This window comes from Cyprinus carpio, chromosome B19 (genome assembly GCF_018340385.1).
Source record: "Cyprinus carpio isolate SPL01 chromosome B19, ASM1834038v1, whole genome shotgun sequence".
Taxonomy (NCBI): domain Eukaryota; kingdom Metazoa; phylum Chordata; class Actinopteri; order Cypriniformes; family Cyprinidae; genus Cyprinus; species Cyprinus carpio.
This window is the reverse complement of record NC_056615.1, coordinates 5,647,900-5,667,346: the sequence shown is the minus strand read 5'-3', so window position 1 is coordinate 5,667,346 and position 19,447 is coordinate 5,647,900. Positions and strand designations below refer to the sequence as shown.

The following is a 19,447-nucleotide window of genomic DNA, read 5'->3' as shown; positions in this document are numbered from 1 at the left end:
ACTAATTGTTTCCTCTCTTTAGGTTCTCAACTATGATTCCATCCGGACCTGTTGTGTTAATAATAAAAAAAAGAAAAAAAAAAGAGAGACTGAAAACCATGGTGTTTATGTTTAATGTATTGGTGTTGTCCTGTTTGGTTGTCTATGTGTCGTTGTGTGTGTTGTGTTTTTTATCCAAAAATTTCTGCTCCTACTATTCTATATCTCTAATAGGTACGAGTGCATGCTGTCACAGAAATACTCTACATATATTTACCACACACGACTGGTTCTAAGGGTGACTCTTTGATGTGACTTCTGCAACAGTGCAGCTCATTGACATTCTGGGAGTGGTTGCTGTGCTCGTGGCTGGACATCAGTGTTTCATCACATCATCATAACATCACTTGTTAACTAATTCTACGTCATCTGAGAGACCTGTGCTAAAATCTACCAGCTGATAGATATATATAGATTTACAAATTCCTACATTAAGATGCCTTAAAAGATTGTTGATCAAAGAGATTCTTATTCTCCCATTTATACCAGTAGTGATGAGGAAATCTATACCTTGCAGGTGAAGGGTAAGGAAAGGTATGAGATTTTGAAAACGATCAACGAAAGTTTGGAAATTAACGACATGGTACCATAAGGACAAATATCTTCAACTACTATCTCCCAAGGGCAAGAAGAGAAAGAACGATGATAGAGTTTAGAGTTGGGAAAGATGGAAGGCTGTGGTAAGTCCTCAACCCAGCAAAAGTCCAGGGGACGCCAGGGGTCGAATTTCCTTAGGAGTTCTCGTCTGGCCATCTTGGTGAAGATCTTTGTTAATTTTAAGGTAGCTGGGGTTAGAGAGGTATCTACAGTATTATCTGAAATTGTTTTATTGATTTTCTATATTTTCATGTATGCATCATTTATTTTTCTTTTGAATTATTCTGTATTTTTGGTTTTGATTTAAGGAAAAGGTTGTGGCGAGTCTTTTGATAAGACTCGAGTGGGGGATTGGTGTGTGGAGATTCTAAGAAATCCACATGGTGATAAAGATTCTGAGAAGAAGTCCACATATTTAAATTAAACCCAAGTGTTGTTGAGAGATTCTGAGAAGTCACGTACTCAGAATGTGTTCTATTCATAATGATAAGTTTCATTTCAAAAGTTAAAAAATGTATATTTCATGGTAATGATCTGTCTCATATATATTAATAGGTTTCATCTTTATATTCAAAATGTTTTTGGTAAACTTTATGGTATATTTCATATGTAATTTCACAGTATTTCTAACTGCGTAGTCAGCTGAGTCTGTTTTTGCATATGAAGTTGAACTGCATGTATTGTTCTTTTGTATCAATATTTCTTAGTATTATCAGTATGATACTTTGAATCTAAAAGAGGAATAAGTCCAAAATCGAGACATTGACTAGACTATTTTTAAAGGTCAGGTGTTATTAGTGATAGCCAGATGACGACTTATGTCTGGAAACAACAGTATATAAGATAGACTCTGCAAAATAGAATAGGGTTTTGACTTTCTGAGACTCTGGTCTCTCTATCTTTTCAGCTCACTTCCTCTTCTTTGGCTTCACTCGACAACTCTTAGACTCAGACTTAGAACTCTTACAGGTTTTTATTCAAATTCAGATACTTTGATACTCTGATACTTTGATATTTTAATATTTTAATATTTAATATTTTGGTACATTTGATTCGAACAGAATAGTTTATTAGAATTGTTTATGTTTTAATTACAATTGTATTAATGTTTTGATTAATACTGGTTGGGTTCAATCCATCATAAATGGATTGTTATTAAAAATGTACTAACATTGGATTTACATTTTCCTATATTTGAAGGTTATTATTATCCAGAACTTTATTTCCAAGTTATGATGATTTGTGGTTTCTGTTCTCTATATTCTTTTTAATAAATTTACCTATTATTACACCTTGACCGTCTGAATTGGATTAAATTTTGCATCACATAGATTTAATTTTCTCCATTCCCGTTCTTAGAGATGCATGTGACAGAAACATTTACAGGATCAGTAAATCAAGCAGTAGTATGTGTAAAAGTTTTTTTTTCCAGGTATAAAGAAAAATATTTTCTAAATTATGGTTACATGACTATTTTATTCTAAACTGCATAATGCTGTTTGCTATCCCGTGTGTTTGTTAGATACATGTAGTCATCTAGTGCACTAAATCTTCCTTAGTGCATCCTAACACATAATTGCACTGAATCATTTTTATTTGATGTACACTTTAACAGACAAACAGAGTACTGCGACTGCAGAAATGTCATCTGTAATGGTAAGCATGGTATAGACTTTTATATGTAAATATACAGACTGTATTTTGGTTAATTTGTAAAAAGTATGTGATTTTTCAAATACATTCAAGCATAGTTTTGGTGTTAAATTTCTACATCTGTTTCGTCTAGTTTTACCCTGTGGATCCCATCAAGTTAGGGCTTAATTTAAGTCCAACAAAAAAATAAAGGTAAAAAGAAAATGTGAGTATTCTTTTTAATCATACAAATTATGTGAAACAGTATATCAATCCTTGCTCAGTAATAAATCCATGTTTTTGGTTTTTTTTGGTTTTTTTAGATCATCTTTCCTCTTTTTCAAGGTGTTGCTGGATGTCAGTGTAATTGAAAGGAATGTAAACAAATGCTAAAGTATGCCAAGCAATTAATACAATTTCAATTTAATTAAACATCCTCCTAATGCTGTTTATGATGATGGTATACCAATTCACGTACTTATATTTTATTCTCAGATTTTACTGCCTTCTGTGCCCTGCGAGTGAACAGGCATCTTTCAAATGAATTAATTTAGAGTTGTTCTTGAGTCAAAATTATATAAATAATTTACTGTATATTTCTACTGTATATTTTTGTAATGCAGGAAATGGCCAATCATTATGTAGGATAATAATGATAATTTTGGAGTGGCACCCAAGGTGAACAACAACAACAATATGGGTACTGTTTCATAAAACAAGTTTACCAGATAAGCCAGGCTTATTTCAATTAGTCTGACTTTTTTTTTTCACTTGATTTGGTTTCATAAAGCAAATTTATCATAGCTCAAGCTCAGTCACTCTGGCAGCTTATGCTGGGAAACAAACCTGATCCGGAGCAAGCTGATTTCCTCTAACACTGACCTGTAGGAACACAATGATATTACCACTGACTCTCTCACATACAATTATCTGACTTTATCATCAGTCAAAAATAAAAGTATACGAAAGTGCAACTCAAATAATAAATCAAATAAATAAAAATATAGGCTACAATTGACTACATTTAGGCTAATGTATTGTGTCCAAGATTTATAATGTCATTGTTTTAAGATATATGAAAACAATAATAATAATAAAGAAGAAGAAAAATCAATAAATCTATCATACAATCCAAAATCCTATAAAATGTATGATTTTTGTTGTTGTTGGATTTAAACTATTAAACTATTATTAAAATCATACTATTTGGCTGTTTCAAATTAGTTGTAACATGTGCTATTAACTGCAGGGATTTATTATATTTGTATATTATTGAAAAGCCTAACGAATAGCTCTAAGTTGTGTGTTGTTCATTTCCCTGTGTTCACCACACGAGGGCGCTTCACGAGCTCTGAGCTCCGGTTTCTTCAGCTCGGGGTTTCAGCCACAGCCCAGTTTTAGAAGAAATCCTATTAGATTTTCCACTGTTGCCTGCTTTTGTCCTTTTGTATACCTTTATAATCTTTGGACACATTTTTTTTTTCCTCTGGAGTAGGAATTTTAATTTACTTTTAAATAGAATAATGAAGCAGGCCTAACTGTGCTTCTATGTTATTCCATTTTTTTTAATTACTTTTTTTTTTCTTTTTGTTTATTCTAACTTCACATTAAAATCCTAAAATACTTATTGCATGTCTTACAGTCAGTGTTGGGAAGGTTACTTTGGAAATGTAATAGGTTACAGATTACAAGTTACCCTATTTAATATGTTATAATAGTGTAACTTTTTCAATTACTTTATTAAAGTAATGTAACTGATTACTTTTGATTACTTTTTGATTACTTTTCTAAATTTCTAATGAATGTTTATTTTCAAATGTTAATCATTTTCAAACATTTACACCATGCAGGGTTAACCTTACAGTACTGCTCAACACTGTCAGACTTTCACAATCCTTCATCACTTGAATTAAGATGATCAAATTTGAACACATTCACCACAAAAACAGACTTTAGTACCACCTTTTACTTTGAGAACGAGCTGAAGTTCAATGCAGATTTAAAATCATAAAAAATAGTTTACTGATACTGTTTTTGAAACCAAATCTTTGCATAAGGAAACACTGCATCTAACAATGGTTTGGGGAAAAAAACTGTTAATTAAAAAATATTAATAAATAAAAGAATATACATCAGCTCAAATATGGTTATCAAATAAGCATGTGTCCTATTCTGTGTACTAAACTCCTGAAACATTGGTGTCTTTCTGAAACATTTCTCTCTCTTTGTATATGATATGACGATAGTTTTCTCAAAATAAGTAAAATGCTCATGAAGTGAGATAATTCTAGAGATTATGTTTATGTGTTCATATACTCATATATTGAGGCTGAAAACACTGCTAGCATCAGTAGGCCTATGTTTAGTAAATGAAACCACATGTCTGCACCATTCATTTCCACGAGGGGCGGACTGGGAAAAAATTTTAGGCCGGGAAATCTCACACTCATACACCCACAACACATTCTGAAACATGGACAACACTATTTTTTTGTATGGACCTCACATAAAAAAGGTTTTAATCCTTAGGTAGGGGACATGCAAAATAATTAAAAGTTCTCTCCGAGAACTGCACCTTCACTTCTATTTTCCTTTTCAGTCTCTTTATTTTGCCCTGATATCTATCTCTCTCATGACTTTAATACTCAAGATTTAACAAAACTATACTTTCTAAATTGCCTACATGTCAAAATTAGTACATCCACTCTCAGAAAAAAAGGTACAAGAGCTGTCCCTGGGGCGGTACCTTTCCAAAAGGTACACTTTTGTACCTTTTAGGTACTAATATGTACCTTTAAGGTACCAATATGGACTCTTTAGGTACAAAGGTGTGCCTTTTGAAAAGCTACCGTCCCAGTGACAACTTTTGTACCTTTTTTCTGAGTGTACAATATCTTTATAGAAAAATCGTAATACTGAACATGAGTCATGTTTTTACCTTACAAAAATTAACCATGCTTTTATTATTGTAAAAGTACAGTAACCATTTATTTATATTTTATTATTTATTTGTCAAATGGATTACCATTTGTATTTATTTTTACAAAAAAAAAAACATGGTTAATTTGTAGTTACTATGGTTTAACAATAGTAAGTCTTTGGATTAATAGTAAAATTATTGTTAATTTTCGTAAGGGTTGTGTTGTTGCCTGCCCTAGCTCCCCCTAAACCTATTATAAAATATGATTATTTTTCTGCTAAATTACTACTGTAACATTACACTAGATAATAGTGAAGTCCTTTAAACAGTATTTTGAGTGATAGTGAGCAAAGTGCTGCTGCTGCTTAACTAAGTAAACAAAGACAAAACTACAATAGCATCTTTACAGATGAAACTGACCTGCACTTGAAACCCTGAACAGTACACTATCTCGAATACTGCTCCAGAGTGGTATTCAAGGCTTAGTGTATCCCATCATGCATCATGTTATTTTGTATATTTAACAGACTGTATACAGCCAGACAGCTAAAGTAGTAAAATACTTAATAAATACTGGGAAATATTGCACTAGCACTAGCAAAGCTGCTGCTCACTGAACAAGACATAATGCATCATATTCATAACCATATTTATTTTGTACATCATTTGCAACTGCTTTTTATCACTTAATTAGAAGCACCAGAAATTAAAGTGTGCCCCATCAGGGTTTTTTTTTTTTTTTTTTTAATGGAATCTACCTGAATAAATCATGTAAAATCTACTAAATTAATTAATCTATGACACAATGAATTTTAAATAATTAGTGAAATGTGCTCATTTATTTTAAGTTGATTCTCATAAGTTTGTAGGTGACATTTTGACATTGAGTTATTTTGTATATTTAACAAACTGTATACAGCCAGACAGCTAAAATAGTAAAATACTTGATAAATACAGGGAAATATTGCACTAGCACTAGCAAAGCAGCTGCTCACTGAACAAGACATAATGCATCATATTCATAACCATAAGCTCTACTTTTCTGCACAGTGGTAACGAAAGAAACTTTAAAGTAACAGAAACTCTTTCAAATGTCAAACGTAACTGAACACTAAAAATATGTTTAACTTCACTCAAAAACACATAAAATAGCACTTAATTTCAATATTTACTCTCCATATCCAGGCATATGCAAATCATGCTGGGAGCCAACAATCACCGCTAAAATAAAACTGCAAAATTGAGCTAATTAAATAAAAATAAATATTTATACTTGAATCATTTAATAGCTTAAATCTCCTTAAAAATAATTAGGAAAAAAACACATCTCTTGGTTTCACTTTTCCTCAGTATTTTTATTAACACTGAACCACAATTTCTTTAATGAAGTATACACACAAATTTTAATTATCACCTTAATTTGTTAAATGAAAATTACAAGACCCATGATTTTTAACTGAATATAATGGAAAATGGGTTAATGATGACGTGTTGAAATATACAGTTGAATTAGAGCAAAATGACAAGCTTAAATTAATAATTGATATTAAATTAATAATTAATAATTTCGTTACCCCCGCCCCCCTGTACTTCGTACAGAGTCTCTGCATAAATAGATGTTTCCCCCACTGTTGCTACAGGAAGAGCCACCCACTGGTGAGTTGTTATCCCCTTGTGGTTTCAATCAAACTCTTGCGTACTGGCACCTTGCTGCATTAAGATTGTGACAGGTGGTGATGTTAAAAGGTGCATTAGAGCCCTGAAACTGTTCATATGTGAGATCAAGTGTTTCGAGAAGATCTGTTCTGGTTGGGCGATCTAGCACAGAAAAGCAGGTATACCCGGGTACCAATAAAGACTACACAATAAAAACTATGATTGCCACCACAATTACAACTATTACAATCTATTTAATCTGAAGTTGGGATTCCAGATATTAATCCTCTGACCTTAGATGCTGCGCCCGGAATATGTGACGTTACCTTGAGGTTGTTGAGTGTGGTTTTCTTGAGAATATTACTTTGTTGTTCTTTGGAATTTGCATCCTCCTATTCCCCATGAAACGCGTGTGATTAATCTTACCTATTTCCTTCTCTATTGCTTTCGTGATATGTATTGGATGCAGATCTGGCCCTCCCTTTTGATCAAACACCAAAAGAACTTTCCAAACATCAACCTGAGGCCTACTGAACTACTGATTCTATGGAATCCCCTTCACTTTCTGGTCTTTACCGTACATTCTGCTTGTTGCCATTAACAACCTCATCCCAAAACATTTTACCTTCATCAAACATATAAACTAGGCTTAGCGACGTAAAAGATCCACCAGATGTCTCAGCCATTGTCCAATTTATCCCAATGAACACATGAAAGCCTGCAGCTTAAATACTAAAATCCAATGAGCTGCAGCTGGAGAGTTATCAGAGTCCAAGGATGGGGCTTGTGGGAAATGTAGTGCAATAGTCACTGTGTGTGTCTGTGTGTGTGTGTGTGTGTGTGTGTGTGTGTGTAGTTGTAGGAAGAATGGCAGATGCAGGGTGAATGGGAAATGAAGTTCAATGGATATGTGAAGTCCAGTTTGGAGTGCCCTCTGGTGGCCATGACAGGCATTCTCACTTGTGATCATGACACATGACTTTGTTAGGAAGCAAAAGGGATTGAACTTTTATTCTGGTGCAGTTTTGAGGCGTTGTGTTTGAATATGAACATGCACAAATGAGATTTGGGATTGGGAGCTATATATCTGAGCAAGATTTTCAGTAAATAACAACTTATTTCACTCTGTTTAGCAGTTTATATAACACTTTAGATCAGGGAACACTAGTAACTAGTTGCTTAGCATGCATATTACTAGCATGTTGGTTGCCTGTTAATATTTATAAAGCATATATTAATGCTTTGCATGACCATATTCTAGATCACTTAACCCTAAACATAATTACAACAACTAGGTCTATAACTTACTTATTATCAATAAAAGGCAAATTAGGAGTTTATTGAGGGAAAACGCTTAATAGTGAATATGTGCTCCCTAATATAAATGTTACCATTTATACTCAACATAGCATATTTAATTTCAACATAAGCAGTACGTGTCGGCAAAAGTTGAGGAAGGATCTTTTGAGCTGACGACCACAGACTTTTAAAACTCCTTTATTCCACCAGCTTCTAGTGATTTACTAGTTTTTATAAAACGGAGAGTTCTGGTTCTTGATTCTGATTGGTTGAGCCAAATTCGTTTGTGTGTTTTCATTTGTGTGTTGCTTTGCAACCACTTTGTTGGAATCACAACCATTTCTGAGGAACTACATTATTTGGTGGAAGAATAATGTTTTTATTAATATCATTACACTTTATTTGTTCTGTTGTATTTTGTGAAACCTTACTACATATATGGAATAACAGTTTTATAAAAGCAATAAGCCCCGTGAAGCCGTGGTTTACAGTGAATTTAAAACAGGTTTTTCTGCTTGGTGTCGTGCCTAACAACGCCCCTTTTCCATTATAAATTCACTGTAAACCGGGGGGCTTATTGCTTTACATGCCTAACAATGAAATCAGTCAGAATTTAGAATTTGGCGGCAGCACCTGAGGCAGTAAAAAACTTTCTAGACATTTGCCACTGATGCCCCAGAGAGAAAATAGTCAGCCTCCCTTTCCTCTCAAACTTCTAATATAAATAATATTCAGTGGTATTTAGAATAATATCCCACCTGTGACTAAAAGGCCACAAAAATCGTCCTTGCCTCCTCGATTCACACTGTGAATGAACTGCCGTCCGAACAGATTTCTGAAGCAGACCGAGGTTCAGAGTTCAGTGGAGCCTGGGGAAAAAGAGGGGAGGGGGGCAAGTTCGGGAGCCAGTCGGGAGCGAGTGCTGATGTGACAGCCTGATGAATGAAGCTTGGTGCTGGTCCTGGCCTGGAGACTCCGCAGTCTCCACCCTTATGGCAGCAGACTGAAGAAGCTGTGACGGGTGGGTGGGATCACCTGCGATGCAGGGGGCTGAGAGGTGAGAAAGGTTCCAGCAAATCCTGGAGGGAGGGAAGAGAGACACCAATGATCTTCTCAGCTGCTCTCACTATGGCGTTGAAGGGTCTTCCGGCAGGACGCGTTTCTGGCGCCATACCACACAGTGATGCAGCTAGTCAGAATGCTCTCGATGGTGCCTCTGTAGAAGGTGTCTCCTGTAGTTTGTCTCATCTCTGTTGCTAATGAGCCCCACCACAGTCGTGTCAGCCGCAAACTTAATGAAGAGGTTGGAGTTGTGTGTCGGTGTGCAGTCGTGGGTCAGCAGAGTGAAGAGGAGGGGGGCTCAGCACACATCCTTGGGGGCCCCAGTGTTCAGTGTGATGGTGCTGGATGTGTTGCTACTACCGACCTACTGCCTGAGGTCTTCCAGTCAGAAAGTCCAACAGCCAGTTGCACAGCGAAGTGTTGAGCCTCAGCTGGACCAGTTTGTTAATGAGCGTTGAGGGATGATTGTGTTGAATGTTGAACTGAAGTCTATGAACAGCATTCTGACGTATGAGTCTTTTTCCTCTAGATGTGTGAGTGCAGAGTGGAGGGTAGACTTATATAATAAAGATTATAGGCTTAAATAATCTTTAATTTTGGAGCAGCACCTGACATAGCCCTTATCCAATCAAATGTTATGCAGAGGAAGTTTGTTTACACAGTTTGCCAGATAATAATAATAATAATAATGAAATTCAATAAGAAATAGTTACAATCAAAATCCCATAAAAATATGAATTTTGTTGTTTAATTTCAACTGTTATTGAAATCATGATGTTTTGGGTGTCTCACGTTAGTTGCTGTAACTGCATGGGTTTGCCAGTATAGCGCCTTTTTGCATACTTATTGAATGACGACACGTGAGGGAGCGCCCAAAATAGTATTAGTAGTGTTGCTTACCACAGGAGGGCGCTTCACGAGTTCTGAGCTCTTGGTTTCAGCCACAGCCCAGTTCTAGTAGTAATCCTACTATATTTCCCAATGTTCCCTGCTTGTGTCAAAAAACTTTACATTGTTTAAACACAGTTTGTATCTGAAATAGAGATTTTTAATATACTTTGGAAAAGAGTAATGAAACACAGGTCTGCCTAACTGTACTTCTGCATTAATCACAATAGCACGAATCTGGATAAAATGTCATTGGTGATTTTTTTACAGTGAAATATTCATATAAATCAAAACAAAACTGAAATATTTATTTTATTATTGGCCCTACCAATGTCAAGAAATATATTTGTTGCAATATATTTTCAAGAATTGGTTGCATATACCAATGTCAAGAATATATATATATTGTATGCATATATTATATATATATATATATATATATATTGTAACTGTTACTCGTTTACTTTCTGCCTTTGTTACTTTTTTCATACTGGACAAGCATTCAGAATGTACATATTATTTTTCACCTTTTTTAACATTACAGAAGCTATTTTAACTTCACCTTAAAAACCTAAATTACTTATTGCATGTCTTTCTGGAATATGTAAGCAGTCATAGATATAGAAACTGTGTGTGTATATTTTGTTTCCAAATGATTAGGCAATAAATGAAAATAAATAAATAAACAAGCAAGCAATAGGATGGCAGTCATGGCACATTAGATTACTTGTTGATATAAGCAATCTAGGCCTTTATTCAGACTTAATCTCTCATATATTGAGAAACTGCTAACACATTTACTAGTTTTACATTTTTCATATTTTATATAGTTGAAGTTAAAAGTTTACATACACTTGCAGAATCTGCAAAATGTTTATTATTTACCAAATAAAAGGGATCATACAAAATGCATGTTATTGTTTATTTAGTACTGACCTGAATAAGATATTTCACATAAAAGATGTTTACATATAGTCCAAAAGAGAAAATAATAGCTGTGAATTTACAAAAATTACCCTGTTCAAAAGTTTACATACACTTGATTCCTAATATGTTGTTACCTGAATGATCCACAACTGTGTTTTGTTTAGTGATAGTTGTTCATGAGTCCCTTGTTTGTCCTGAACAGTTAAACTGCCTGCTGTTTAATTTAAATAATAATTTCACAAATTCTTTGGTTTTCCAGCATCATTCCAGCATTTGAACCCTTTCCAACAATGACTGTAGGATTTTGAGACTCATCTTTTCACACTGAGGACAACTGAGGGACTCATATGCAACTATTACAGAATGTTCAAACACTCACTGATGCTCCAGAAGGAAAAACCATGCATTGAGAGCCGGGCGTGAAAACTTTTTGAATTTGAGGATAAGGGTAAATTGAACTTATTTTATCTTCTGGGAAATATGTAAGTATCTTAGCTTCTGAAATGTAAAATTTAAAAATGTTCTGAAAAAGCTCTTATTTTGGTAAAATAATTAACATTTTGCAGATTCTGCAAGGAGTATGTAAACTTTTGACTCCAACTTTATACAGAGAGAGAAAGCGAGCGAGCGTGATTTTATGCACATTTACATTTATTTGTAAAGAATCAACATATGTTTGATGTTTTCGGGTCTTAGGATCAAATACATAATTTCTGTTGTTTAGATGCATCTTGCTAAAATTAATGAGGTTGTTAAAAAAAGTAGAGCAGTGACAAGCGCAAAAATTCTGGTTACACTGACAAGAGGATAGCAAGTGTCCTGGATAGCTGAGGAAAAGAATAAAACGAGAAGTATTGTGAGAAAAGAATCAAACATGTTTCTTCTTAAACAAAACATCCAAAATAATATAGATATAAGATCCATCAAGAAATCCCACTGATCCCATTTTTGGACAGGTAATATTAAAACATTTGATTTGCTATCTTGATAAAGAGATATTATGAAAAGTTATTTACCATAATAATGCAGAGTTTTGTTGAACATCCATCCACCAAAACTCACAACGCAGGTGTAAGCTCCTTCTGTCCTCCACTCCTCAGCTGATACAGCTACATAATTATGAATTTTCACAGAGTTCTCTTCGCCTTCTTCCCAAACAAACAAAGTTTGTCCATTTTCCTTTCTACTCCCTATGAGCCAGTGCACATAGACCCGTGATGAAGCAAATTCTCCGACTGTACACTGAAGAGTGACTGTAGAGTCGCGTTTGTTGCTGCTGGCAAATGCCATGATATCAATAGACGGCATCACAGCGCTGCCAGCTGAAAGAAGAAAGATAAACACCATTTTACTGACATAAAACAGCAAAAAGGATAATTATATAATAAAAACGTGAGCTTTCTTATCAACACAGACCTTGAGAACCATCATGTTAGGCAGAAGTTCAGAAACTTTTGAAATTGTTTATGATACAGTACCTTGTACAGTGACAGCTGTGCCATTCCCAAGGTACATATGCTCACGGTCTGTAGTGATGCAGTAATACGTCCCCGAGTCCTGCACTGTTGCGTTGTAGATGGAAGCCTGACACACTGTGGTTTCCACCTGCTCTTTAGTCTGACGAGGGATGTTTGAGTCCTGCAGAATGTCTATCATTCCACTCACGGGATGTACTCTGACCCAGGCCACTGTGTGACAGAATGACTGCACCTCATTCAGCTGGCAGTGCATGGTCACTCTTTCACCCGATCTCACCTTCACTGACGGGGGAAACTGATAGACTGTTTCCGCCATCGCTGCAAACGGATTCAGACCTCAAAATGTTATTAATTCAACAGTCTCCGAAATTCTACTTTGCTAGTCTTACCAATTACACTAGTTTCAGGTACAAACTTACTGATAAGCATAAACAAATAAACATACTGGTAGCTTACCTTTTGGCGAAATTAAACAGAACAAGACAAGAAAAAGGAGGTCATACATGCTGTCTGAAGACTTCACAGGCCCAAGAAACTGAGAGAAATGTGCTGAGGGTGACAAATCACACACCTTTTCCTGTCTATTTCCACAGTCGTTTCTTCAGCTGTTAAAACTGTTAGGCTTAGTTAGAATCTAAACTGAGAAACAACTTTATTATATAACTCACTACCCATTACAAAACTGACTGAACCACAATCCCATTACAGATATTGTTATTAAGGCAGCACTATAAAACTGAAATTAAGAAACATTGTAGCAAAAAACTATACCATAAAAAAATAACATCAAAATCTTAACTTTAACAGAATTAACTCAATTTTACAGCTATTGTTAACTGAAATAATGTTAAAATACCAACTTGCTAAAATAGTTTTTTACCTTTATAATACACTGACCTGAAAAACACTAGTGGTAAAGAGATAATATATTGGTGCATATGTCATCCACACAAACACTAAACACATTCATGGTAACTCACATGACACTAAAATAATGCATTAAACATTAATTTAACAAAATACGATGCAGCATAAAGCCCTAATGTAATAACTGATAACAGATATCAACTGTATATAATAATAAAGTTATATAGGATATATATGATAGTCAAATTCACATATAGATTTGTATTTACAAGAGTGCTGATATACAGTTGAGCAGCACTGGGATTTTTTAATTGTTTGTATCACTCTACTTGTTTGTGTTTGCACGTATAGTTTGTATATTAGTGGAGGAAATGTTTCTGTGACATTTTCTAAAGATTATTGTTTTCGCTTGTAACTGGCGACTAGTGACTGTCCTAACAGTGAGTCACTGAATCATCCATTCAACCAATTAATTTCCATTCATTTAAACACTGATTCATTCACAAAAGAAATAAGTGAAAGACTATGTGTGAGCCACTGAATCATTCACTCATCTTATTAGTTCAAAACAGATTCGTTTATGACTGAGACACTTTACTGTGTGCTGCTCACAGAACTACTGATTAAGCTTTGGCGTTTTTTTTTTTTTTTTGCTAGTGGAGCAAAAACACAAAGAAACTGGCATTACTATAAAATGTACGTTACTCAATATTAACTTATATTCTATTGAACTACTGTATATGTTGGTCTGAACATCAGCACCACAGTGAATCTGTGTTCTTGTGCCTGCAGCTGGAAGGACAGCACTCTTGCTCATGTGATATTGCTTAAATAAGAAATGTAATAAGTATGACTGTATGGTTTTTCAAGGTGTACTGAAACTTGAAAGAATTTCAAATGAGAACTGCATGAATTCTGTGTGCGATGAGTAAAGCGGCAAAATCATGCCATCTTTATTGCACTCTTGATGTATAACACAAAAACTGTCATTTATTTAACATAAGACAATAATGACTAAACACATGAACATGATCTAAGACTGAAGCGATGTGGCACATGGCTGTGTCCTATTTCAATTGAACAAAATCAGCAGTTTTGTTCTTCCACGAAAGACTTTGGGGTTGGAGTTATGCATCGTTGAGGTTCCACTGTGGTACTTTTTAGACTGAAGTTTTTCCGCTGACATAGTAAAGTGTGGACATTAACCAGTGTGAGGTGAAGTCCAGATCAACATTTTGCTTGCGTGATGCATGCAACCACACGATAAAGAGGACACAGAGATACAACAACACTGAGAAAATGAAGAAAAAAAAAAAAAACACTTCCTGGCTCTGCCACACATAACAGAAACCACATAAGGCATAATATCTAATAATTGTTGTTGTTGTTGTTTGTTCCTTACAATTATCACACTGACGCTTTTATAGGCTATAGGTAATAACAAATAACATAATATATGAAAATTAAATTGTTTGCATATGTAGTTATTTTATTATCTCTGGTTTTAGATTATTGGTGTAAATTCAAGAAAAAGTGAGTCAAACAATATGTTTATTTTATTCAGGTTTTTTATTCACTCTATTGGAATAAACAAAGTTCAGAACATATTGGATGAAAGTATAAATTTACCCTTTCAATTCACAAAACAAACAACACTATTCAAAACATCAAAGATCCATAACGATCTGAACATAAACATCAGAACTACTCATGCTTTTTGAGAAGAGATATCAAAATATTACTAACTGTTGCCTTCTTTCATCTGATGTGCAATGGCACATACCAAAATAAGTTTGATGAATAAAAATGTGTTAAAGCAAAATAATGGACATAAACTGAAAGCTCTTTGAAACTATATGTTTTTGCATAGACATATCATCAAAAAGGTTTTCCGTCCCAACCTATAAATAATTACTGTTGCCAGAAGCAGGATACCGAAAATTAAGCAGACAGACAGATATATGTATTTTGCAGCATAACACACATCTGGTGCATCTGTGGAGACAGAAAATATGAAAAATAAATAATAGTATATTCAATACGAAGATGATCATTAGAAAACAATGAATAAAGTAACCTTAGGTTGGGGTCAGTACGATTTTTAAGTCTCTTACGCTCACTAAATCAAGCTGCATTCATTTGATCAAAAATAAAGTAAAACGGTAATAATGTGAAATATTGTTAGAATTTAAAATAGCTGCTATTTGTTATATATATTTTAAAATGTAATGTATTCCTGTGATCAAAGCTGAATTTTCAGCATCATTACTCCAGTCTTCAGCGTCACATGATCCTTCAGAAATCATTCTAATATGCTGATCTATATGTTAGATTTATTGTTAAACTGTACCATGTGGCTGAAGGGTCTTGGTATAGAGCTGTCCTCCAGACTCCACTACACACACACACTGCACCTTCCTTTCCCACTCGTCAGCAGTAATCAGGATCTGGCTCCTAGTGATCTGGATGACACCATCATTCCCATGTGTCAAAACTGGCTGTCCTTTCTCTTTTTTCCCCTCCACAGTCCAGAACATATGAACCTGAGAAGTCTCGACCATGTTCACAACACACTGAAGAGGGACCAAAGGACCGTTTGTGATCAGCGGAGTAAGAATATCAATAACAGGAAACACAGTGTGTTCTGGAACGAGATTAGGGGAAATATTTGGTTACACTGGAAAGAAATACTAAACATAATAAAGCGTTTGAACTGTTTGTGGCATTCATTATGGGTTTACTCTAAATCAGTCCATAATGATGATGTAAGTCACATACACACTTAAAAATAAAGGTTCTTTATTAGAACTGAAGATTTCATGAAGAACCTTTAACATGAATGGAAACGTTTCATTCCACAAAATGTTCTTTATAATGGAAAAGGGTTCTTTAGATTAGCAAAATGTTCTTCACGCTAAATAAATGGGTTAGTTTACGAACTGTTCATAGTAGATTATTTGGGGAACACATTATATTTTTGCAATGCTGAGGAACCAGTTTCTTCAGCTGCATTGCTTCGAAAACCCACTTTTTAAAACTTAAAAGTTTTAAAAGTGTTTAAAGGGAGCTGCAGGTAAATTCAGCAGACAAACATAAGAATTAAGACCATTTCAAACTGCACCGACAGACAAACGGCAACAGACACGTTTGCCAAGTTTGTCTAATCAGTGCGTTATCCCTGTCGGCATCTGTTGGCTTTGGTCGCCATTTGTTTTTGTCCTTCTTGGAACGTCGGAGAAGTGACTCAGAAAACAAATGCATTTATAATAATAATAAAATTGGCAAATATTTCTCAGTTCAGGGCATAAATTTCAGGTACCACAGACACCCATTTATTTTGATTGAGAAAATGAATAGAAATATGCAATTCAATATTTTTGTAAAGAAGACACTCCTAAAAGTTATTTGTGGTGTTTTGCATATCCATTTTGGGCAGTGCATTGTTTAATAATTCAAAACGTCTTAAAGTTGACCTTCCAGGGTGCCAGCATTTTTATCTTTCAACTTCTATTTACATATACATACATTCACATTAAAGAGATTATTATTATTATTATATCTCACCTTTCACAATGACTCTGGATCCATTACCGATGTGAGCAAAGCGGCTTTTCACAGCTGCGCAGTAGTACATACTGGAGTCATGCACCGTTGAATTGGTGATAACAGCAGTACAAATACTGGTCCACTGGCTGGACAAGTGATGAGGATCGATCTGAAGTCTGTCGGTCAGGCTGATCGTTGCGTTCTCGGGAATGACCCTCAGCCAAGCCACTGTTGAACAGGAGGAGTACAGCTCTGCAATGTTGCAGTTTAAAATGACATCTTCTCCAGCCATCACCTCAGCCACTGTCGGCCACTGTGTTACAACAAAGGCCTTTGTTGCTAGATGAAAAGATTGCAATGTTTGTTATTGTGTTATTATCTCTTTTCTATAGTGGCTCTTATAGAACTCAATTTCAAACAACATAAAGATGCATTTTAATTTTTGTAACTACAAAATTCCAGCCCATCAATGTATCTATGCCATCCATTATCATTTGCCTTCTGCATAATAAATGTTTGCTAAAGTGAAAAAAACAACAACAAAAAAACACTTACAAAACACAAATATACAAACAAATAAATATATCTCATTGATTCAGGCACAATATGACCTTTAAATAAGCTTAATTTTTCAAGCAAGTTAGTGGAACATAAAAAAATAAGCAAATTGGCACATTATAAAATGACTAAAAACTGCTTACCTGTTCCCACAGTGTGAGACACCCAGATCATCATCAGCCAGATGCTCATCTTTAAAGTCTGACGATCACAACAGAATCTAGCCTTCATTTGACTGGTTCAGCAAAAACCTGGTCTTCCTTTCTTTCGTCTGATAGGGTCGTTTTGCAGTAGAAAATGACTACAGAAAACACAGGATACTCAAGACTAAACCTATGGCCCTAAATCGCACTTGTTTTAATATCTGTAAGAGTTGAAAACCTGTACAGTGTTAAGTATGAATTGTCACCAATCACCCATTTGTTTGTTTTATTCATAATCACTCTGAGGCTAGAATTGCTCTAGAAAAACTTTTTTTTTTTTTTTTTTTTTTTTTTTTTTTTTTTTTTTTACTTTCATATTTTATGATTCTTAATAAAAAAATAAAAAACAACAAAAAACATCTGTACTGGTTATGCTTCTTTATGCTAGTTTTTGCAGATAAAATCAATGTAACAAACTAATTTCCTTTTAGAGCATCAGTTGATAATATGAATAGATATGAAAACATAATTTATATTCTAATGTCATTTAATTTTATTGAAATCAAAGAAGTACATCACTGGTCCTTTTCTCACTAGGGCACGAGCCCTAGTTCTTTTGTTCTAGGCAGTAGGAATTCCGCTCTTCAACAGAAAAAATAATAATAATGATAATAGTTGATGTGATGTGATCTTATTTTCAGTCATATTGAGGCCCTGCTGACAGTTTGCTGAGGCCCCCAGTGGGCCCCAGCCCTCTGACTAAGAACTGAAATATGGAGAAATATGGAGCCTGTGCTCCAGTTCCGATGAAAGGATCAAACGGATACAAGGAGAGTCATGACTCGTGGATTCACTTTAGCACAGGTTTGAACAGGACAGGGTATTGTGACATCGGCATCAGAACAGGCAGAGTAAATACATATTCTATCAATCATATTTCAACCCTTGTTGAGATGACAGGGAACTAATCCTTATGTGCTCAGGTTCCCTGCTTCTGTAAATACTTTTGTCAAAAGTAACAGGTTGGAAGGCACACTGATATTATTTCTTAAAAGTTATGTTGCTAGTGACCCTACAGTAGGAAAAGAAGTAATATATATATATATATATATATATGTGTGTATATGTATATATAATAAATACAAAAATAAAACAAATACATGTGTGTGTGTGTGTGTGTGGGTGTGTGTGTGCTGTCAAACGATTAAACTCAATTAACTGCATCCAAAATAAAAGTTTTTGTTTACATAATATATATGTATGCTGTTTATATTTATTATGTATATATATAAATACACACACATGCATGTATATATTTCAGAAAAATATGTGGTTTATATATGAATATATTTATTTATAATATAAATTTTCTGAATATAAACATAGACATGTAAATACATGTAAATATTTTCAAAATATATAGGCCTACTGTATGTGTGTGTACTAAAATATACATAATAAATAAACACAGAACACAGACATATTTTATGCAAACAAAAACTTTTATTTTGTATGCGATTAATCACGACTTATCATTCGACAGCACTAATATGTATATTTTTACTAGTACTATAATTTTCGAATGGTTTTGGCAAAATAAACATTCCATAATCAATTTAACTATATATTCCAGTGCACTCTCTCTGTTTAGTCATCCACAAGAGTGTGGCATTTATTGAACCACCTTTGTAAGGTAGATGATGACACACTTATGAGCAAATACTTGACGCTGAAACTCTGAAGTATGCGTAATCTATGCATCACAATCATACAAGTGTGAACAGGAGTCTGTATGTACAAAGCACATTTGTCCTCTTTGTAAGTATGTAACATTT

General features: G+C 34.4%; 2 protein-coding genes across 2 annotated transcripts; both read right to left on the bottom strand.

The window, feature by feature from the left end:
* Positions 1–11,345: 11,345 nt before the first annotated feature.
* Positions 11,346–13,119, bottom strand: LOC109067913 (immunoglobulin lambda-1 light chain). Its single transcript, XM_042745580.1, has 4 exons — positions 12,955–13,119; positions 12,499–12,816; positions 12,037–12,342; positions 11,346–11,847 (listed from the first exon to the last, which is right to left on the bottom strand). Exons 1-4 carry the CDS (start codon positions 13,001–13,003, stop codon positions 11,741–11,743), a joined length of 780 nt encoding a protein of 259 aa, XP_042601514.1. The 5' UTR covers positions 13,004–13,119; the 3' UTR covers positions 11,346–11,740.
* A 1,812-nt stretch (positions 13,120–14,931) lies between these two features.
* On the bottom strand, positions 14,932–17,830 carry LOC109067912. Its single transcript, XM_019084788.2, has 4 exons — positions 17,613–17,830; positions 16,930–17,250; positions 15,716–16,009; positions 14,932–15,360 (listed from the first exon to the last, which is right to left on the bottom strand). The coding sequence occupies exons 1-4, from the start codon at positions 17,698–17,700 to the stop codon at positions 15,218–15,220; spliced, it is 846 nt and encodes a 281-aa protein (XP_018940333.2). The 5' UTR covers positions 17,701–17,830; the 3' UTR covers positions 14,932–15,217.
* Positions 17,831–19,447: the final 1,617 nt, after the last annotated feature.